The 23494-nt window shown below is 42.4% G+C and overlaps 1 protein-coding gene across 3 annotated transcripts in view; it reads right to left on the bottom strand.

The window, feature by feature from the left end:
- Nucleotides 1-1410: 1410 nt before the first annotated feature.
- Nucleotides 1411-23494, bottom strand: part of PLEKHG1 (pleckstrin homology and RhoGEF domain containing G1) — a 232287-nt gene continuing 210203 nt past the window's right edge. For all 3 annotated transcript variants that reach the window (XM_081251048.1, XM_081251047.1, XM_081251049.1), the window contains 6 exons: nt 22249-22282; nt 19801-19896; nt 18135-18173; nt 16027-16049; nt 10262-11879; nt 1411-4823 (listed from right to left, as the gene is read on the bottom strand). In XM_081251048.1, the coding sequence (XP_081107174.1) occupies nt 3895-4823; nt 10262-11879; nt 16027-16049; nt 18135-18173; nt 19801-19896; nt 22249-22282 (2739 nt within the window). In that variant the 3' untranslated portion in view covers nt 1411-3894. The remainder of the gene's footprint in view (nt 4824-10261; nt 11880-16026; nt 16050-18134; nt 18174-19800; nt 19897-22248; nt 22283-23494) is intronic.

The following is a 23494-nucleotide window of genomic DNA, read 5'->3' as shown; positions in this document are numbered from 1 at the left end:
CACGTGGGCTCAGTAGTTGTGGCTCACGGGCTCTAGAGCACAGGCTCAGTAGTTGTGTAGCACGGGCTTAGTTGCTCCGCGGCATGTGGGATCTTCCCAGACCAGGGCTCGAACCCATGTCCCCTGCATTAGCAGGCGGATTCTCAACCACTACGCCACCAGGGAAGCCCTACTTCTCTTGCCTAATAACAGTTTGTTGTTTTGTTCCCTTGAGATCATTAAGTACCGAGACCTGTTCAAGGAAAGCGTTTTGGCCAGGCTGAGCTCCCAAAATGGCTTAGGCCCAAAATGGCTTCCTCGCCTGTTTCTTTCTCCAGGGATCTGCTACCCTACTGGCTTACAGGATGATTTTCACCTTTAAATTCCATCCTCAGATCTCGGAGTCACCTCATCAGAAGCCAGCCCCAAACAGGCGAGATCTAATCTTTTTTTTTTTTTTAAAGGTGGAAATCTGGATTTTCATGTTAAACCTTTTTAAAGCCGTATAAACCAGATTCAGACTCTGGGCCACCAGTTTACAGCCTCTGATTTAACTAGTCTATACAAGAAGGAATCTGCTTACCCATGGTCTTGTGATGCTTATATGGAGAGCCATACCTTGCCATACAAACAATAGAATATTTGGGGGCTTGTGTTTGCCCCGTAGAGCGGATGATTTACTTACTATCCAAGCCCTGTTCTTTTACGTTTGAGCTGAATAAACATGGTTTTAGAACTAATGAAGTGGAACTGCTTGCTTCTCTTCCTTTCCTATTGTATGATGCATTGTGAATAAGCTATTGTCTGGAGAATCAAGCTTTGTTCTTTTTCATAGATACACAAAGTGGGCTTTGCCCATGGGCTTGCACCACCAGAGTAAAGTAGGCAAGTTTGTCTTTTGGCACCAAAAAAACTTCAGCATTCTGGGCCCTTCCCCTCCACCTCACCTGACTTTAACCCCACAGCTGCAAGTCAGACTACTCTATGATCTCACACCATCAAAACCAGTTACCTGGAAAGGCATTTGGTCTAAGGGGAATTTCAGAGAAGGGTATGATAATCCCAGGCTAAATTCAATATTGGAAAAGTAATCAAAAGATACAGAAAATGGTCAGTCACAGGCCACTGAAACATGGTATATCATCACTACCCTGAATCATTTTTTTTTTTTGGCCATGCTGCTCAGCTTGTAGGATTTTAGTTTTCTGACCAGGGATTGAACCTGTGCCCCCTGCAGTGGAAGCTCTGAGTCCACTGGTCTAACCACTGGACCGCCAGGGAATTCTACCCTGAACCATTTTCTGCACAGCTCATAAGGCGAAGTATTATAACTGAGTATAGTTCAGAAAAATCTTGATCTTTCTAGAATTAACACATTAATTCACACCGTATTTTACTTTGTACTTTACAAACTTTATTAAATAATGAGCGTTACTAACTTTCATTATCATATATACAGTATTTAAACTCTGTTTTCCTAGATGCATGGTTTTTTGTTTGTTTTTCTGGGGGGTTTTTTTTGCACAAAGAATAGAGTAGGTGAAAAGTGAACTTATAAAAAAAATTGAACCTTCAGTCCAGAGACCTAGTAAGAACTTGACATCCATTTAAGTACATATAACTCTTTTCCCCCAATTATATACATCCCTACCCCACCTCCCGAAGAAACTATTTTAAACAAAAGCACTCATTGAATAACTTTGAGGGAAAATACGAACTTGATTATATATGTACACACAGATCTCAAAATCTGTATCCTGGCTGACAGAACGGATGTATAGAACTGCAGATTTGCCCTAGAACCTAAAGACAACCGTACAGACATTTTATACAGTACGACAGCAACCTCCGTGCAGCAGGGTGTGTTCCTATAAGTGACATCAGAGTCGTGCAACAGGACACTGGTGTGGAGAATTACTCATTTCTGAGAGTAAGACACCACAGTAATATGGATAATACAGAATTTGGGTCTTACAAACCAAAAAGCAGAGAAGTGGGAAACTGCATTCCCGGGACAAGAAAAGTCAGGTAACTCTGTTTTGTAAACGCCCTTACAAATACCTCTAGCAAGTCTGAGAATCTATACTCAGGTACAGTGCTTCTCTTTTCTGATACTTCTTATACTTGAAAACTCATATCGTGTTTAAAGAAGGGCAATGAAAGAAGGAATGGTTCCAGAACAATGCTCGTCAGTATGGACTTTGTTTTCTAAGCTACAAGAAGAAAGTACAGTATGGAGAAAGAAGAAACTTAGGTTATTTTTTGTTACTTAAAAAGGAAAATGAATGCCTTAGGTACCTGTGTATAAAATAAGGATGGTCACAGTTTATGTTTTTAAGAAAAAGAGGCATAGCACTTAAAGAGAGAAAAAGAATTATGGTAGATATCACTGATTCAAATCAATATCATTGCTTATCTTTAAATGAAAAGCCCAGATCCCCTTTCCCTACACAGATTATCATATCTTTTAAGATGAAAACTGAGAGGGTGGGGAAGAGGCCACAGAGTGTAAAATGGCTTAAAGTGAGAATGCGAAAGCCACTGTTTGAGAAAACATACTTGTTACATTGATTGGAGTCTTCAATAAAATATTTTTATAAAGTGGCAATAAATCTGCCTTCATTTTTCTCTTTAGCTTCTTTAACTTTGTGTTTCACTCACAAGGTCTTGCTTTTGTTTTTGTTTCCTTCCATAAAGAGTTGTATTAGTACATAATATCAAAATGAACCACTATTTAAAGACCATAATTACAACTTAAAAGATGTGATTAGTCAGAATTTAGTAACCAAAGATTCTGCTCTTCTATATGCCCCCAAACAATGAAAAAAGACCCCCATATTATGTCTGGATTAGAAAATAAATTTCACTGCAGTCAATAAAATTCTCAAGGCTGGGACCAGGTCATTTGGCTAAGTATAAAATTTGGCTAAGTACGAAAGGACCTCTGAAAAACTGCTCTGGGAAGAGTAGCTTTAAAGAGCTTTGTTTTATTTTAGTTTATGGTTTACTTCGTGTTGATTAGAAACAGGCACAAAAAGTAGTGAAGGGTTCTATCTTCTCCCCATCCCCAACTGTCATATAGTGAGATAATCAAGTTGTACCCAGATGTCAACCCATCTTTTCTAATAAGTCAATTTGCATTTTCTTGAACTTGGTTTTAAACCATTAAGGGAATCATTCATTTAACCCCATGAGATGTAAAATAAATGACGAGCAGCACGTTCTCCAGGCCTTGTTCAGGAAGACAGGGAAGGATTTTTACTTACAGAAAATTGGTCATGATACATTCTAATTTCCAATAGTTACATATTTTCTGCCTCATAATGAACTAGATGCAGGAATGCCAGCACAGAAACCCTAAAATGGGCACCTAGACAATACTCCAATTAGAGATCCCTCGTTTAAGTTATTCTAGGGTCTTGGCACAAATTTAACAAAAATGTCAGAGGTAAGCATAATCCTTTAAACAGCTTTAGTTTCCTTTCTTTTTAAAAAACGTGAAAAGTCCTCCTTGCTGCCTTTGAGTCCTAGTATACCTGTGGCTTCTGAATAATAGGAAATAATTATTGCATTTCTTAAACTCTGGGCACTAATTGTCAGGATATGGGAAAAAATACCATGGCCATCATGTTTTTAAAAAAAAAAAGAAGCCTAAAATTTTCAAGTAAGATTGACTTACATGAAATACGAAGACCATCAGCATCAGAAAACACAGTGTTAGATGCTAACATTTGCTACAGTACAATCCTGGTTGGATCGCCAGCTGTTTCAAAAAGTTGTGCTGTTAAAGAAAGTATACTTTACATCTCTGGTTGTTACAAAACTGTTCTAATCTGGTACATACAAAACATCTCTCAGTATCTCTAATTCATGAGCACAGTAAGAAGCTAATTCAGGCAGCTACTCTTAAGAACCTTAGGCAAAGCTGCTTGAACTAAGACACTGGAATTTTTCCCTTAGAGATTGGACAAGATTTTGCTGATTGGGAGATGGCCCCTTCCAGAGATAGTCATTCAGTTTGTCAGAATCATTGTATGATGTCAGATATGGTCCAAGTTTGCTGCTTATTGGCTCATCTTCTTCTGACTTGATCTCCACATAGTCATCTTCATCTCCTTCAGACTCTTTGAAATTGGAAAAATAGTTCTGGGTAGCTATTTGGGCACTTAAAGGTAAATTTCTATTTACTACCAGAACTTTCTGCGAGTCCTGGAGTGTGAGATCTGAGTGTTTTCCAGTGCCCTGTTGACCTGAGTCAGCAATACCTGGCACCAAATCCTGGTGACTCTCCCACCCTGAACTTCTGTGTAAAGACAGCAGCTGTTTCTTTCCCATTTCACTAGGGTAGTTGATGGAGTCCGCGGACTTGTTTATCAGGATGGAGGAAGATGACTGGGACCTGTTATAAGGCTGAGATTTAGCACTGATTCCTTTCCGTCCCAGAGAGTTGTAAAGATGGCCCTGACAGGAGTTCTCTTTGTTGGGCTGGCTGACCACCACGCTGTGTCTCTGCATGGAGCCCAGCAGAGGCTCAGAGATTTGGAGAGAAGGCACGGAGCAAGCTGCGGACAGTTGTCTTGGGATACTTTTCGTATTGATCTCTAAAGTGGGATATTTTGACTTCAAGTCTTGCTCTGGCCGGGGACAGAAATCTGCTAACTCTCCGTTACTATAGGTTGAATGCAAAAGCCAATCCTCGCTACCATGTTGGGTGTGGGAAGGTGATGCAGAGCTGAGGTTGGAGGAGTCTTGAGGGCTGGCCCAGCCATCCTTCTGAGTCTTAAAGGGGGTCTCTCTGAATACAATCTGGTCATACAGTTGGGAATACTCAGCAATCCTGGCACCTGGAAGGCAAATATTAAAATGATAAATATATACAGGATCATTTCTACATGCAAAGATTTTAAAAATAAGAACGTTCTAGCAACATATTAAAAAAATTTAAACAGTAAACAGGACTTTTAAGTTAAGTTTGAGGGTAAGAAATCATCAAATACTAAGCAACACAAACTAATAAAATCATCCCATTTAATAAAAAAAGCCACCTAAAACTTCATTTGAACTAATTCTGGATTATTTTATTTCAGCAGCAGGTCTGCAAGCATTCCCTGTTTGTAATGACAATTTTCTAGTGTTCTTTACAAGCATGGAATAGTGTGTCAGTGCTAAAAACAGTCAACATAAAAATAAGAGTCAGCACTTAAACCCTGGTCAATGAAAAATAACTCAAGTAGTCATTAAAAGAAGCATGACCACAATCCACCCTGCAATGGCTACCCCTGCCTCACCAGTCTTGATTGCTCTCAGACAACTACTCCCAGCAGAGTCTGCTCCCGGCGGCTGTTCCTGCACTTCTTGTTTCCAGGCAGCCCTCCACTGCCACTGTCTCGGGATGTCGACAGGAGGTCCTCCCTTCAAAACCACATGTATTGACTGATCCATACATCCTTTCCTATCACCGAGAAGCCGGGCACTGAAGTCTATGCTTCCAAGACATTAAGAATGAACCATCCTGTGCATACAATCGATAATCTAACGCTCTCTAGCACTGGTTGCAGAACAGGATTTTAGCGTTATTTCCACGAAAGCTATTGCCACTTCAAATTAAGCCATGAGGCCACTATCCTCTCTACTTCACTTCTGAGTACAGACATCTCTAAAGACATTAACAGAACCATGATATAGATACAGAGGATTCTCTTGGGTCAGGAATGATTAAAAAGAGAGAGCCCAGAGATGTCAATTTCAAGAGCTGTGTCCCCCCACCTCCCAATCCAGGTACCCACATGACCACCCTAGAATCAAAGAATTCCATGAGTCCTATAAATCACTCAGACCACACCTATGCAGTCTCTATAGAGGGCATCTATTCTATATATGATGACCAGCAAGTGACATTATAATTTTTTCCTCTTTAAGCTATTTATATTTTTAGTAACCTGTTGTTAGTAAATTATTCCTTGAATTTAAACTAAATATTTAGTTGAGTTTCTGCTGTTTCTTTCAAGTTTGCCTTCTATGGGGACAGAAAACAATGTACTGTTGTTCTGTGTGCCCTTTAACTGCAACCCCCTCAGATTACTTGCCCCTTAGTCCCCAGAATCAGAATAAATAGTGTTTATCTTCTCATTATAGATCCTACATTCATTCAGATCCTTCAGACTTTCAAGTCCAAATTCCTTGGAAGGACAGAGGTTATTAGTTTAGAATTTGTAGTAACAAAAACTTGAGCTATTACTCCTTAAAGGGCATAGTGAAGAATCTCAATACCAATTAAGATTTGGTAACCCCTTAAGAAACTGAAAAGTCTACATAGACACCAAGGTGCCCTTGTTAGCCATCCTGAAATATACAACGTTTCGTTAACTATAAAACCCAACCAAGGTTAGCTGGACCTTTAGGCTTGTCTTTGGTTAGCAGTCCCACCTCAAAGTCAAGACGGTTCTTCCCAAGCCATTCTCACCTACACTGTGGCTCTGAGCCTGATCCCACAGCTGAATCAGGAAGGCTTTGAACTTCCACAAAGTCCCAAGAAAATGACAATTTGAGAGAAAGCAGTGAGAGCTAATTAAAAAAAATTCAGTTAAACTATTGCAGCATCAAAATTTAACTATAAAGTCTTGTAAGAACAAATAGCTCTTGACTTTAGAACATGGTGGCCCAGATCATCTGAAACCATGTATTATCCAAAATATCCATAGTATTTCTCATGCCTTTTTCTTCTTTATCACACTCTCTTCTTCTTCCTTTGTTTAATCAAATCCTATTTACCTCTCAAGATCCTCTATAAGCTTTATCACTTCTATGAATCCTTTTTCTAACTGATTTCTCTGAAGTCTTATATGCACCATAATACTTAGCTATTGGTTGTGTACGCATGCTTGCACACAATCTTGTGTTGCTAGTTATTGTATCTAAGCTGGTTTAGTATTCCATCTAATCCATGAGCTTTTAATCTTGGAGAATAATCCCCACAGAAAACCAAGCACAGCTCTAGGCAGAAATTGGTCTCAAGAACTACTTAATTACCCAGATAATTTTTGGACTGCCTCCATTTATCCTAAACATAGTGTTCAGAATAAATGTGATCTAAGACTATACCACTGAGAGTGGAAAGGCAGCCTACAATTTGGGCATAGCAGGAAATGGGGAAGCAGGAAGACAGCCTTTAGTAAAATGCTATGTAAACATATATATTATAGACAACTCATAATGGGCACAGTTTATCTTTGGATAATAAAAAGTTGACCATTTATAAATTTGGAATAGAAAGTACCTCACAAGTAGACAATGTACTGTGCCAATCTAAGTTTTTGTTTTTTTGGTCTCAGCTTGACCTTCTAAGAGAGTCTGTAACTTGCTTGATGCCAACATGAACATGAGACAAGCTTCCAGAGCAATGGCTGTTATTAAATAGATACCCTTAGTGAGATGTACAGGAAATAGCCAGCCCAAGAGGACACTTGTAGCCTAAAAAGCTTAGTATTAGTCAGCTGGATCAAAATTCCCCCTCATTCTTAGTTCTGGCATTCATAGTCCTTCTAGAACATGTACATTATCATGATGCAACAGCGTCAGGGCTATCTCTGGTTTATTCCTCTTTTGTAAGTTTAGAAGGTAGAATTCTTATCATTCCAGATAAAAATTTGAAGTGATCCTCGTTGAGAGAAGTATGAAATATACTGTTTTCAAGACAGAGATTAAAATCAACATTTCTGATGTTGCTTGTGATGTAGAGCAAAGCATAAAATGTTATTTTGCCTTCCCTACTTTACACAAGGAGGAAAATTCCTCAAGCCTGTATGGAGTTTTCTCCCACATAGAACATCACCAAAAAAACAAAAAGTTGCGGGGGGGACCCCAAAGGCTTCCTTGGCCTCAAAGACTGTCAGGAGTGAGGCATGATGGAACAAGATGGCCGGCATGCCGCAACAGGCTCCAAAAGGTGGGAGGGGCTAGACCTGGTTGGGTGATTTACAGGCGGAAGTCTGGCCCAGGGCCTGTAGACCCCGGCTGGAGCGTTCAATAAAGGTGCTGGAGAGTTTCAGCAGGTGAATAGGGCGCCCCTCCTTCCGCACAACACCGAGAGCAAGCTCCTGGCAAAGTGGCAAGGCCCGTACGGAGAAGTCTGGAGAATCGGTCCATTCGATTACGACGTCCTGTGCCCAGATAAACAAGAGAGAGAAAAGGAGTCATCACGTCAACTGATTGAAAGCCTGGTGGGCACAGGAAGTGGTCTCGATCCACCCAGATGGAAGATTCTTCAGGTCTGAGAGATGGCGGGCCCTAGGGACACGCTCCTGCCAGCCAGCAGGGGGAGACACTGGCTGGCTCAGAAGATGACTCTGGAGAGATCTTCTCTTGGAGAGAATGTCGATAGTAGCCCACCATGTCAAGAAAGGGCCCAGACACAGAGCTATGATCCTACAGGAGCCCAAGAAGACACAAGTAGTTAAAACAGAAAGAACAAACAAAAAGCGGGGGAAAAAAGCAAAAGAAAACCCCAAAGGGAAATCTATTAATACTTAAAAGGTGGGTAAAAATGACTATTCAAGGTAGTTGTAAGCCCTAATGATTCAGTATTGAAGACCTTGCTTCTACCAGGGTTAGAGCTTCGCATGTTAATGGATGGTCGACATTACAAACAACTGGCCTCAGGCAATTACCACTTTTTAAACGACAGTCTGCTGGGTTAATCAATCCATCATCATCGGAAACCTTAGTATTATATTTTCTCTCATTCTGAGGCACCCTAGCCCAGATTCAGTCAGTGGTTTCATTGCCAACACACTACTGGTTCTAGTGCCATCTGTACTCCAAAACAGTCCGCCTGCAGCTGGAACTCAGTCACTTTTTCTATGTGTAACAACAAACCAGTTTAGCAACACTAGCGTTGGAAAAGGGACTAATTCAAGCATATTATTGCGAGGAGAAAAATACATGCGATCTAGTCTCTCACATTCATATAAAAATCACATTTAACCTTTATCTAACTTAAAAAGAAGAGCAAGTCACAGAGAGTCTGTAAAATCCTTCAGGTAACGTTTCCAGGGTTTAACTTCCCTCTGTGTTAAGAAATATTACTGTGTGATTAGCTCTGGAAAAAGAGTAAACTTAGGTAATTCTTAAACACTCCCAAACTTAAACTTTTTTTCCTACAGATTCTTGCCATGCAACTTGTGAATCCATTTAGGACTTGGATACCCCCTTCTGATTCTCTGGTTTCCACCTAAGAAAGCAGTCCCAAAGAAAGGCGGTAGGTGGCATCAAGCTGGCCAGATGAGCCATGCCGCCACCAAGCTAACCAACGAAACATGCCCTGATACTGAGCCATCTGGTTTTTATTTTTAATTGAAGAACTGTCTCTTCTCATTTGATACAGAGACAATCCTATGCCAGAGATCTAGGGCAGGGATTCTTAAAACAGGATCAAAAGTCCACACTTAAAAAAAAGATCCAGTTCCTGGGCCTAATCCCAGAAATCTCTCTGGGTCTGGAGGTGAAAAACCCCTCAGGTGAGAGTCAGCACCCTCAGGTTTTTTTCTTTCCATGACAATCCAGTGCTTAATTCACATCACGCCCTTCCACTGAGAACCCTGTGTAATTTATCCAGGGGATATGTACTTCTTTACAATAGAGAAAAAGTCCAACTGTGATCGTCTCATTCCTAAACCCTAATGGTACCAACATCAAGCACGTGATCCTGGTTTGGGTCAATTAAACTTCTTGGAAGCATACAGGAGAATACCAAAGGAGACAGTATTACATGCATTACAGCAGCTATTCAAAAAAAAGCAACTAGAACATGTAACACATGAGAAAACAGCCGAGTTACAGTGTGAACAGCTGAAAAAAAACATGCAAAAAGGCCTCCTTTTTGTCTTTGTTAGGATGAGTAGGCATTTTTGCTAGGATTCTGGAGCAAAGTATTCGTCCAAACCTTCAACTCTTAGCCTGCTACCCAGCTACCTCTGCTAACACACTGAAACTGAAACTGACGGCTCTTTTTCAGCTTTAGATTATATTAGAGAACACTGCTTCAAATATCCTATCTGGAGTGATGATGTCACAGACACCAGGAAACCCTCCAGACCCAGTCGCCTCCCACTGGTGAGATGGGGTGGGTGCAGGGCCGGCCTCATCTGTGCGTCAGTGAGTCTGGGGTCTCTCTGGGAGAATGAACATCTGGGTGACAACACCCTCACGGTGCTAAGGATACTGAGGACCAGAACACGGCTCTCTCCCAGTCCTCGGAAGGAGAAAGGCAGCGCGGGAGACATACCGATGGCGGGCCCGCCCTGCTTCTTTTCTTCTAGGATGGCCGCCAGGTCCCTGGAAACCTGCTTCTGCAGTTGGCTACCAGACGGCTGCTCCAGCTCCGGGCTTTTCACCTTTAACAGCTGATTTGCCTTCTTGATCTTCTGACTGTACTGCCTGGCCATCAGGAAAACCTTGCTCCTGGTCTTGTCTGCGTTGTCCATGCCGGGGTCGGGGTTCTTCAGGTCTGCAGGGGACAGGCTGCTGCCGGCCACGTCATAGGGACTCTCCACGGGCGGCAGGTCACTGACCAGCGACAGCCGGTGGAGACTCAGGCAGGAGCCGTCTTTGGAGGCCGGGGTTAGGTCAAGCGTGCAGGAGATGGGCCCCGGCCTGTCTCTGGGAGGCACGAGGAGAGCCCGGCCCGCGGGCGGGGAACGTGGGGAGCGCGCGCTCAGCTCCGGGGCGCTGCCCGCCAGCGGCCGCTCCTGCACGTCGTCTTTGCTAACGGGAAACGCCGCCAGGAGCCGGTCTCTGGCTTTGACTTCGTTTTTCTTGATGTAATTTTCCAGGTCATTCCAGATTTCGTCTACTTCTTCAGACAGTTTATCGGAGATGGACTGATCAGCTATGGACAAGTTGCAGCCGAAGGAGTTATAGAACAAACTCAGATAATCGTTATCGGAGGGTCCCGGGGGGTAGGGCGCCTCGTCCTCACTGAGCTGGAGGCTGTCCTGGGAAACAGAGGCCCTCAGACTGTCACAGAACCCCAGGTCGGCCTCCAGGCCCAGGAAGGTGCTCCTCTTGGGACGCTTCAGGCTGCTGCACTTGAACTCCTGGCAGGGCGCATCTGGGAGCCCGATGGTGTCGTAGACGTTCTCCTCCACCACCTGGAGTTCGCGTGAGCTTTGGTTCCACGCCTCCCGGCCTGGGGGGCCACCATCTCTCTGCGGGTGCCGAGGGCTCTTCTCTGGGCTTGCTGGCCTCTTGGAGAAGGCCAGCTCCGGGCTGCTCTTGGGGCGAGCAGAGTCCCTGGCTGATTTGGGGGGAGGGGCTTCAGCTTCTTCTCGTTTAGCCACCATCAGTTTCAAGTCCTCATAACTTATGTTATCATAGACATGGTCTATGTCATCAATGGTCAACTCTACAGAGGACCCGAAGGGAGTCATCCCGTCCCGCCCCTCTGTTTTAGGGTCATTCTTCAGTTCCCTTCGGGAGCTGTACTGAGGGCTGTCACTGTCCCTATTTCTTATGTCAGGGGGACACGTGTTGCTCTCGCCAGCACTGCTGGCCCGCCGCACAACCCTGTGGCCAGAGCTGGGGGTCTCCGAGGACTCGACCTGTCCCATGTGCCAACTGCAAGGTCGACTGGAAGTGCTATCTTCACACAGTCGGGCAGAGTTCAGATCTGAAGAGGAGAAGGACGGCAGGAACATCTGATAATCATCTTCGTCCTCGTTCTCCTGTGGAGACCGCCGACTGGGAAACAAGGCTTGCCGGATCTGGTGGTCCGTCCAGATGTTTCTGATGGCCCCGCCCCCGCGAAGCACGCTGATAATGGCAGAACTGCTCGGCTGACTGTTCCTCTGGGCGGGAGATGGCCCTGCTGAAGTCAGCTGGGGAGACCCTTCCTCTCTGGAAACCTGAGAAGGATAGAGACACAGCGATTGAATTGTAGCACCACAGGATACATAACTGAGGATGTGCTCCTGTATTTACACATTGCCTCTCCCACTAGACTGTGATATTCTTAAAGAAAATGATCAGTAAACATTGTTGATTTTAACTGAGTTGAAAAGCACGTCAGATGTTTTGCAAAAGGAGCAGAAAGGACAGGAACTGATATTTGCTTAGAAATGGGCTAGGCCATTTGAAGACATTCTCCAAACTTAATGTTCACAATCGATCTTTGAATTAGATATGATTGTACCAGTTTCACAGTAAGGAAATCTAGGCTCTTAGGATTCAGTTACATGTTCTCCCCCAGCAGTGGTAAGGCTGGCGTGTAAAGCCAGGTTTGACTCCAAATACCTTACCCCACTGCAGGGAATTGGCTAAACACAGAAAACTCTTAGATATTTCAAATAATTCCGATGTGTTCTTGGTAAATAACATCATATAAATGAACATATATAGGTGTCAAGGGCCATGGTATCTGATTTCTATTTGGGGTTTGATTCTTAGCAGTCTTACTGTGGTTTCCGGTGTACGAGAAACACCCCTGTCGGTGATCTGACTGCGCCCCCAAGGGTTTTCCTTTAAATCTGCAGACCTGCGTGAGCCTGACCAGCACTGCCTTGGTTTATAGATTCTAGGCAAAAGAGCCTGTGTTGCAGGAATTTAATTTAATCCACTACTGAGCTAATGAAATGTTTACTTCCTTTCAAAATACATTTAATTAAGCAATATTTAGATGCCAATTAGGAAGTAAAATATGAGTGACACTAACGATTTTTAATCAGAGAAAACAATGGGTCTGTTATAACTTGGAACCTTTCCTGATGGAGCTCAATTGTGCAGACACGGAGCGGACTGCCCTCTGATGCCCTCTGTGGGTATTGGGATTAGCTTCAAAGATTTGAAAGGGTTAAGACAGGTTCAAACTAATTAGTACCAGGGGTATATTTTCTGGTCAAAACACTATAGTAGGGGCTTCCCTGGTGGCGCAGTGGTTGAGAGTCCGCCTGCCGATGCAGGGGACACGGGTTCGTGCCCCGGTCCGGGAGGATCCCACATGCCGCGGAGCGGCTGGGCCCGTGAGCCATGGCCGCTGAGCCTGCGCGTCCGGAGCCTGTGCTCCACAATGGGAGAGGCCACAGCAGTGAGAGGCCTGCGTACCACAAAAAAAACAAAAACAAAAAACAAAAAAACAACACTATAGTAACCTATTGGAAATGTCAGATTAGCAAGAATTTTTCATCACTGATCAATGAAATTGGGATACATATTACCTTGGAATATCCACCTATTAATATGTCTGTCTGTCTGCTTACCTGCCTTTCTGTCTATCAGGGAGGGCAAAGATAAAATTTTATCCTGAATGTTGTTTTTCTATTAAAAATTTAAAGCTAAAAACGTCTAATTAGTCATTTAATCTTTTGTTCACTTTTTTCAAATAGTAAAAATGTGGACTATTTGAAGACTAGGAATAAATGAATACACACACATATAGATATATGTGCACACAAATACATATATATTATATTTTGGCTCTTCTGTTTTTTTCTTTACCCTTTAATATCTCTCCCTTTTCCTCTTACTCAGACTGCACTGGTAAAATGTTTATAAAATATAGGTACGCAGTAACGACATTTTATAAAATAAAACAAGTTAGTATTAGCTAGTTAAATCATGATCAAACACTGTGGAAGTGTAACAAAACAATTCTGTGAACAGCCAGAAGTAAAACCTTCTTAAAAATCTTTCATTCCAGAAAAATTCCCAGACATTTTAGAAAATTAGAAACCCTGAATTGTTAATATCAAAGTATATTTTTAAGGTAACTACACTTTTTTTGTTTGTTTATTTGGCCATGCTGCGTGGCTTGCAGGATCTTATTTCCCCAACCAGGGATCAAACCCGTGTCCCTGTCAGTGGAAGTGCAGAGTCCTAACCACTGGACTGCCAGGGAATTCCCAAAAGGTAACTACACTTGAAGTGAAGTTAGCAGTAATTTGGAAGCTGAAATTTTATATCAAATAAATCATCAGGAGAACTGAGGAAGCTCTTAGATTTAGAAATAATCAGTAGATGGATTGGACACAGCACAGAAGTATGTAGTGTAGATCCCTCGTGATGAACAGTTTTCCACATTCTCAGCATTATGGTTACTTAATAATAACATAATAAGAGCTAATTTATGGGGCACTTGTTTTGTGCCAAATACTGTACTAAGCACATTAAAAAACATATCACATTTAATCTTTATAACAATTCCATAAATTAGGAAACTAAGTCTTGGTAAGGTTTAACAACTTGCTTACAGTCATACAGCTTATAAATGGCAGAAATGGATTTGAACCCATGTCTTAATCCTCAGTTTATATATGAGCTAAATCTCTCTCCCTCTCTCCTTCCCTCCATCTCTCGCTCTACACACACACGCACACACACACAAACACGGCTTTAGAAGGTATATTCTAGGAGAAATGTTAATCTCTTTATCTCTTTAATCTCTCCCTGCCTTTAGTATACATTCATTTTTGTTAGGAGATGGAATTTTACCACTAAGAAAAAAGTACATTGGTGTTTTACTTCTTTCTTGTCTTCAGATTTTATAAGGTTTAGTTAGTCCTCATATGGAGACTTGACTTGATCACTATCGTAGAAAGTTTCCGAGAAGCTCTTGAGATTGTATCTCTAGGACTAATAGAGCGATTCCCCTAGCTAGTACTAAGCCAGGCTTGCTCTGTGATCATAGCTTGGCGGCCTTTCAAGGGCACTGTCCCAGTGTTTGTTTATGAAAACAAAGTACATTAAAAAAATCAAAATCTCATGCTATATTTCAGGACAATGAATCAATTCATGTTATTAAATTTCAAAAGCTTCCAAACAGAAATATGTACTACCTGAAAAAAATCCACATGCCGTAATTTTAAGCAAATAGCTTAGAGATAAGACCACGTTGATTTTTAGACATCTAGGAGACTAAACTGAAAGATAAGTTATTTATTAACAGGGTCGTGCCAAGGAGTGGAGCACATAGGATCGCGGGGGAGATTTTCACAGCCACGTTGCTACAGATACAGAGCATGAAGCAAGAAGCTGCGCTCAGCCCCCTAAGCACTGTTCAGTAAGCCAGGTGATCAGTAGGCATACTGGATGTAGTTTACCCAGGTCAGGATACGATATGCATTGTTCAGAGGTAATACATTTGAATATACATCTTCTAATACAACATACCATTTTTATTCTACCTCTCCTAACCTTTTATTGGAGGGAGAAAAATCAAAGCTTGATATAGTGAAGTTTCATTATACCGCATACCATCACACCTCTTATACCAGCAGCAGGACCACATTCTTAGACGGGGATCTTTGTGATTGAAGTCTGATGCTTTGAAAATGGAGCAAATACTCAGGACACGAGAGCCTCAGTCTTATATGCACAGAGGCACAGGGCAATGTGGGGTGCACCACACTAGCCCTGTGTGGGTGTTACATCTTTTTTTTTTAAATTTTATTATTATTATTTTATTTTTGGCTGTGTTGGGTCTTCATCGCTGCACACAGGCTTTCTCTAGTTTCAGTGAGCGGGGGCTACTCTTCGTTGCAGTGTGTGGGCTTCTCATTGAGATGGCTTCTCTTGTTGTGGAGCATGTGCTCTAGGCGCGCAGGCTTCAGTAGTTGCAGCACGCAGGTTCAGTAGTTGTGGTTCGTGGGCTCTAGAGAGCAGGCTCAGTAGTTGTGGCACATGGGCTTAGTTGCTCCATGGCATGCGGGATCTTCCCGGACCAGGGCTTGAACCTGTGTTCCCTGCATTGGCAGGCGGATTCTTAACCACTGCGCCACCAGGGAAGCCCGGGTGTTACATCTTAAGGTAATAGCTTCTGAACAGAGAGGTGGGGCAGAAAGATGAAGAAATCATTGCCTTGGTTCTGAGGGATGAAGCTGGGGTGGTGAGGTGGAGGGGGAGTTGATAAGGATGAGCCCTAACTTAAATCTATTTCAACATGTAAAATAATTGTTTACACTAGGAAGATTAGCTGGAGGTGAGACATATAAGGAAAGGGTAGGTATAAAGGGCACCTAAAGTAAACATTTCAAAATAAGAAATGTCAATAGTACTTACCTTTTGGATGTCTTGTGCTGTTTCTGAAAAATAAAAGTTTTTTTTATTTTTTAAGTTTGAGGATTAAAAATGTCTCTCTCATACATAGGTAAGCACTCATATTTTATAGGGCTTTTAAACTTATTGTTAATAACTGAAGCCCAAGCATCTCTGGGCTCCTTAGACCTAATTTTTAGAAAATGCCTCTCAGTTATCCAAGTATAGATCTTGTACTACATGTAAAACAACCATACATGTATCTGAGTGATAAGTAGCTTCCTTAAATCCCTGAGAGCAACAGACCAATTCATATTAATACGTTTCAAAAGCTTCCCCCCACCCAAATATATATTACCTGAGAAAAAAATCCACATGCCCTAAGCCATGAAACTCACTTAAACATAAGATTATGCTTCTGTTAATTTTTAAATATTCTATTGGCTTTAATTGAAGATATAGCATCTATCAACAGGGTCACCTTGGCACTGTGCTAAGGAGGGTGCAAGAGGAATTGTGGGGAGAGATTTACTAGCCACATCCTCATAGATACCCTTACGATACTCTGATCATGTGGGTCTCATCTTTCAATACTGTTTAATTACAGAAGCATTTAAAGTAAAAAGTGATCAAGCCCTCTCCACAAATTCCACCCTGTAGAGGTAGCCACACTTAAAAGTTTGATGTTCATCTTCCTAGGTCCCATGCCCACTGCCCCAATCCCACAACAATGAACAGTTTTTTTGTTCTTAAAGGTGCAATATGCAAAATTGAATTTCCTGCTAAATATATGTAGACACTCTTATCAGTAGACAGATACGTACTTGATTCTTTTTGATAGCTGCAGAATATTCCATGTAGTATTTCAGAATTTACTACAACTTTTAAAACTATTTCCCACTAGATATGCATTTTATGTGGTGTCTTGTTATAAACTCTGCAAAGAACACAGATACTCATAGATCTGTGCTCACTTGGGTGAGCACTTCTATACAGGAAGTGTACATTGTGAAATTTCTATAGGTGAAAAATTTGAAATTGTTGGTTCAAGAGCATATACACATTTTAAATTTAAATGGGCATTAACAAATTTTGCTCCAAAAAGGTTGCAGAAATTTACACACCAACAGTTTCAGAGTGCCTGTTTTTCTTTTCTTTTGGCCAAGCCCACAGCTTTTTCCTCTCCATTTATCTCATTTAAATGTATGATTTTTCTGATCACTAATATAGGTGACCATTTGGAAATTTTATTGGCAGTTTGTGTTTCTTCTGTGAAACTGCCTGATTATATTCTCTGCCTTTCAAAAAAGAGTCCACATCTCCTGAACCCACATGCCACAACCACTGAAGCCCGCACACCTAGAGCCCGGGCTCTGCAAAAAGAGAAGCCACTGCAATGAGAAGCACGCGCACCGCAACAAAGAGTAGCCCCCACTCGCCGCAACCAGAGAAAAACCCGCGCTCAGCAACGAAAACCCAACGCAGCCAGAAACAATAAATAAATAAAATAAAATATAATAAAATAAATAAATTTATTAAAAAAGAGTCCTTTGTCCTTTTTTTAAATAGATTTAATTAATTTATTAATTTATTTATTTTTTGGCTGCGTTGGGTCTTTGTTGCTGTGCACGGGCTTTCTCTAGTTGCAGAGAGCAGGGGCAACTCTTCGTTGCGGTGCGAGGGCTTCTCATTGCGATGGCTTCACTTGTTGCAGAGCACAGGCTCTAGGCATACGGGCTTCAGTAGCTGTGGCTCGCGGGCTCTAGAGCACAGGCTCAGTAGTTGTGGCACACAGGCTTAGTTGCTCCGTGGTATGTGGGATCTTCCCGGACCAGGGCTGGAACCCATGTCCCCTGCGTTGGCAGGCAGATTCTTAACCACTGCACCACCAGGGAAGCCCCTGTCCTTTCCCTTTGATATATGGGATTTCTTAACATCAACATTCACAGATATTCATCTTTTTATGCCCATTATCTATGCTGCAAACATTTTATGTCATTCAGCTTTACATTTTATAATGGGCTTAATCAAATCTGCCAATCTGTAATTCACCTGGTGTTTATTTTTTTGTGTATGGTTTGACTTAGTGGATATCAACAAGAATGAAAAAAGAAAGTTATTTTAGGACTTACCGCTGGTCTTCAAAACTTTATGCAATCTTGAGGAAGGTTCTGAGCGAAAAAATAAGGCCAGCATCATTTGCAAAATCAAATCAAGTTTTTTTCTTTATAAGTGAATTATTAGCTTATGGGCAAATGAATTGAGCTCTAGAAATTTTCTATCAAATTCACCTAAATCCTGATTGCTTAGAGATACTTAGCAGCAAGACATTCACTCCATCAAAACTGTAGGATAAATACTAAGCTGTGCAATCTGGAGTCACCTAACAGAAAACCAACCCTACCAACTAGTAGAGCAATGTTCTGAGCTTTAACTCCCACCTATAAGGGGATAATGTTCAATTTTATATTCTTCTGCCACAGCCCTACCCCAAGCTCCAGGTCTCAGATGCCAACTGTCCGTCTGACATGTCCCCAGCATGCCCATAGACCCAGCAAACTCAACATGTCCCAATCGCAGCTCACCAGTCTCCCCCATCTGCTCTTCCATTTGGATTCTTACCTTAGTTGTCACTCACATTACCCTCCCTAGTTAGTGACCAGGACATCATTTTAAGTTTCTCCTGTTTTCATCCATCATGGTCTTGTGGGATCCCAGGAACACTCCACCCCAGTCACCACTGTCTTATTCCAACCTTTACCATCTCTCGCCCAAGCTAGAGGAACAGCCTCCTACCAATTCTCCCTGCCTACTTCATTTTCCACATCGAGCCAGAACTCTCATTTTAAAAGGCAAACATTTCATTGCTTAAAATCCTTCCATAGCTTTCAGGATAAAGTTCAAACCCTCTGCGTCGCCTACTCGGCTTTCCATGATCAGGGCCCAATCTGTACTTCCAGCCACATCTCTTTCCGATTGACCTTGCCCACCTCCACCTCCGGCCCACCTTGTGGCCAGGCCAAACAACTGGCAATAGCTGTCTGATCTAAGGTACGCTGGCTCAAGTCTCAGGGCCTTTGCATGTGCTATTCCCACCCCATCAGGCTCCTCAACCCCCAGAATCCATCTGGGGTACTGGTTCTCTGGTCTGTACGGCCTTGTCTCTCCTTTCTAGAGGGTTCACCTCTCTCCTTTGTCTCCCTGCTCTTTCTTCCATTCAACCTCTACTACAGCTCCATGGTATGAACTGGTATTTATTCAACCTTTTTTTGACTCTCCCACTAGACTACAAACTCCTTGCAAGCAGGAATCCTGTGTATTATTCGTACATTTCCCAGTTCTTAGTACAGTGCAGGAAATTAGGTAGATACTCAATAAATGCTGATTTAAATAGAAAAAAAAATTTGAGGGCTAAGGGAATACTACATGAAGTCTGGTTTAGCAAATGTGTGTTAAAATTTTAGGTTTGAATACTCTTTGGGATGTGTCATTTACAGGATACAATTTTTCACTGGCGATAGTAAATAGAATTTAAGTACCTGCAGGCCAATGGTAATAACATGCTATACAAAGTGAACTTAGTTGATTGACATGTTTTTTTATATTCACTGGAAAATAAAGAGTTAAGTAGAAAGAGCTTTAGAACCAAAGCTTGAGAGCCCCACCTGGAGGCATTCTCAAAGGTATTCAAACTGGCAGTGTGCTCAAAAACCAGAAAGAATATACCTTTTTGTCAGATTGAAAGGGACTTTCACGACTAACGCCCCATAATTATCTTGATTACCGCATCTTATTTACCAGATTTTCTTCTTAGCCGATATGGAGCAGAACCATCTTTAGAGCCACAAAAGGCTTTTGTCTCTCCCTCAGGACTGTAACAGAAGCCTGGGTAATCTGTAAAGTAAGAACCACATGCATCTCTAAGAATGAAGTGTTCCATAACGTCTCAGAAAATGGGTAGGACTTGTTTTGGATGCCTATGGATTTATTCTTTTTCCTCAGGCATGGTAGAATCCCTCCTTCTGTAACTGGTGTTGAATATGCATCTAAGACTTTCTGTTTACTGACTGCTGGAGTGTGTTAGTAGCAAGCTAGCCCACAACCCCTCCTCCGACCCTGCCCAGCACCTACCAGGCACACACAGGCACTCTTTCTCTGTACTCTCTTTTTTTCACCCTCTGGCAGAAACAGCTATAACCATTGGCTCTACCCTTACTAGAAAGTTAGTTCAAATGTATAGGGTGTGATAACTTCCTACTCCCACTCAGACTCACCTGCAGCTCTAAGACCCACAGTGGTCAGTCAATTCCATGAACATAAAAATCCCTGCAGCTGAACTTGCTACCAAGGCCCCTGACAGACTGCGGCGATGGGCCACAACAGAGGCCCTGTCAAGGCCAAATGGAGAATTCCCTCTAGGTAGCAATTTTGTGAGGCGTTTGTGCCCGGCGTGGCGGTGGAGGGAGGCGAGCCTTCCTGCCCCCGTGGAAGCTGTCCACCCTGGCAGCGACTCTCCATATTTTTCTAGACATGGCTCCTTTGAACATGTGATGAATGGTTTAGGTTCTCTTCCCAGAGAAGGGGTTTTCATTTTATTTCATCTAAGGGGTACACAGGTTTTGGATGAAGAAAATCTGGTCTAATCCTGAAGTACTGCAGCATCTTCAAAGACCATCTGCACCCTAAAGCCTGAGGGTAAACAATTTTAGGACATAGCCGTAGACTGGCGTTCTTCAAATTGGGGTAAGGCTCTTCAAGGGCATCTGAAGTGCAAGAAAGTTCTGAGGATGGTTAAAGACCACATACACTTCTCCAATGTCAGAGGCCATTTGGTCCAATGGACTGGCCTACTCTGTTCACAGCCAGCTGAGACCAAAGTCAGGGTAGGGCAAGTAGGGTTATTTTCCTAGGCTGAGCTGCTCTGGCCCAGGCCTGGCCTGGCAGAGAGGCACATGGCACCAATTAGAGGCTTCACATCATTCTGTGTGCTCACAGAATCTTAATGGTGTCCAAGAGCTAGCTCAGAGCCTGGGAATAAATAAACAGTGTTGAATGTAGCTACTTACACTGAACAGCTGACCTCTCTGGATCCCCATCTTCCTCCATCTCTTCTCCTAATTCTCACATGCCCATCCATGACCTTGCCTTCTCTTCAGAGTGCCCATATATATTATATACATTTATAGAAGAAATAAGGGGTATATTGTACAGCGGAGGGAATATAGCTAATATTTCATAATAACTAAAACTAGAGTATAATCTTTAAAAATTGTTGTACACGTATAACTTATATAATACTGTAAATCAACTATACCTCAGTAAAAAGAACCTTAGAGAGATTTCCACTGAATAAAATAAGTGGATTCAGAGAACACAGGGCAAGGAGCCCCAGCCCAGCTCTCTGGTGGGGATTCCCTCGCATCATTTCTCGGGATCTCATGGACATGCAGTGGGGAATCCTCAGTGACAGTGGCGGTGTTCATTTTTCTACTTCAGTCATGTTTCTTTATTTTTCCCCCCCTGGAGAATTAAAAACCAGCAGGCTGGGGGGTGGGCTGGGGTAGGGTGGGGGTAAGTGAATCAGTGTTTGCTCTTGGGGAAAGATTCCTCAAAAGTAAGTTATTTAGAAAGTTTTTAGTAAAAGTTTCTGTCAGACCTGGCTGTAAGTCTTGAAAGCTATTGCTTCTTTTTAAATTCTATATAATCTGGGAGATCACAAGGATGTGATAAGTGCTTCGAACAGGTCTTATTTTATAAGACCTCACTTATATTTATTCTCTGACTGCTATGAGAAGTCCAGAGACACAATAACGTATGTGGGGCAGTTGTAATTTTAAAATGTGACCTGCATCTGGAGAACCAATACCTATCTAGTTAGCGTGATTATGGCAGATAATCAACATAGATTTTCCGCTAATGGAGTGAGGTGGGAAATGCACTGTGGGACCTTCATTTTTGGTGGTGGCAGAGGTGGGGCAAGGGTGACCCTGGAAGCATATCTTACATTGTGAGTTGATGCAGAGACCAGTGGCAAGCCATCGGGGAGCTCACAGATGAACCGAGAAATCATGGTAGAAAGAAGCCACTGGCTTAGGAAGAGGGTATACTATCTGCTGGCTCTGTTTGTTAAAACAGTGAATAGAGAGCTGCTACTTTCTCACAATTGACATTTGCCATAAACTTGTGGAAACTTGAGAGATACAAGGAGACAATGAGATTTCAAATTGTGTAGAAAACAAAACTTACGAATGGCATCCATTTCAAGTATTGCTTGCTTGGCCTGAAAGAAAGAGGTGTAGCTATAATTGCAATGACCTTTTTTTGTTTCTTCTTTAAACTACCAATCCTAATACAGGTCTTATCCCACCTGAAGGAGTGGTTTTGGAAAAGCTTAAAAAAAAACAAAACTCATTTCTTTTAGGCATTAACACATAGTTCAAGGGATTCCAACACATGAGCGTCCTCGTGTGGGTGGTAGATGCTGCACCACTGGTGCCCCAGAGCTAAGCTTACAGCCCTCACCTGGAAAGAAAGAAGGAAGGGAAGGAGGGAGGGCAGGAGGGAGAGGGAAGGGGAAGGAGACACAGGCAGGGAGGAGGAGGAGGAAGGGAAGATAAGAGGGAGAGAGAGAAACTTTCACTGAAGGTTCAAAAACCTGGCTGAGCAGCGTATCAAAATCTAGATTCCTGCTACCCAACCCTAGTCTACTGAATCCAGCCCTGATCTATGGAACCAAAGGCTCAAGGGATAGGGCCTAGGATCTATACCAGCAGCCCTCCCCATATCATTGGGGCATTATAAATCTTCTGAGCTGAATGCAAAATAGTTGCTGGACACTTCCTCTGTCCTTCAAAATATTATGCGATTATCATCAGCTGACACTCCCAGCACCCCTGTACCTACCATCACTTGTGTGTGCCCTAGAATCTCCCAGAGGGGGAGAAAGAGCTGCAGTGTGGGAGGACCCTGGAGGACATGGTTTGTGATCCTGGCTTTAGCACTTAACTAGGCAGGTGCTCTCACATTCCTGCATGTGCTTCTTGACCGTAAGATGGTAAGATAGGAGGGACCTTTCAAAGTCGCTACCAGGACCAAATGACAGGCACTCAACCCAAGTTAGTTACCATTTACTCCCGCAGGGGACTGGCCCTGATGACCCTGACTCTTGCTTTCTCTGCATACTTCTCCCCGACTCAACCCCCCCACCCAGCTTCCGAACTTTATTGCTTTGAGGCTTCTTTTTGTGTAATTATTGCCATATGTTATCAATGTTTAGGGAACAGTGAAAAGATAAGTTAATGGCCTTAACATGAATCATCTTGCCTGAGGATTCAAAGAAGAAAAAAAGTAGGTAGGTTTTCTCACCACTTTCATGTCATTTTCATTTTTCAGGGTAGTGTAATGGAACCTACAAACATTATGCTAAAAAAAACTTTAAAAATAATTTTACTAATACTTTGTCACAGTATGTGATGATATCACAGTAAAAACG

This window comes from Mesoplodon bidens, assembly GCF_964165515.1.
Source record: "Mesoplodon bidens genome assembly, chromosome: 12".
NCBI lineage: Eukaryota > Metazoa > Chordata > Mammalia > Artiodactyla > Ziphiidae > Mesoplodon > Mesoplodon bidens.
The sequence above is the reverse complement of the archived record's forward strand: the minus strand, read 5'-3'. Positions and strand labels throughout refer to the sequence as shown.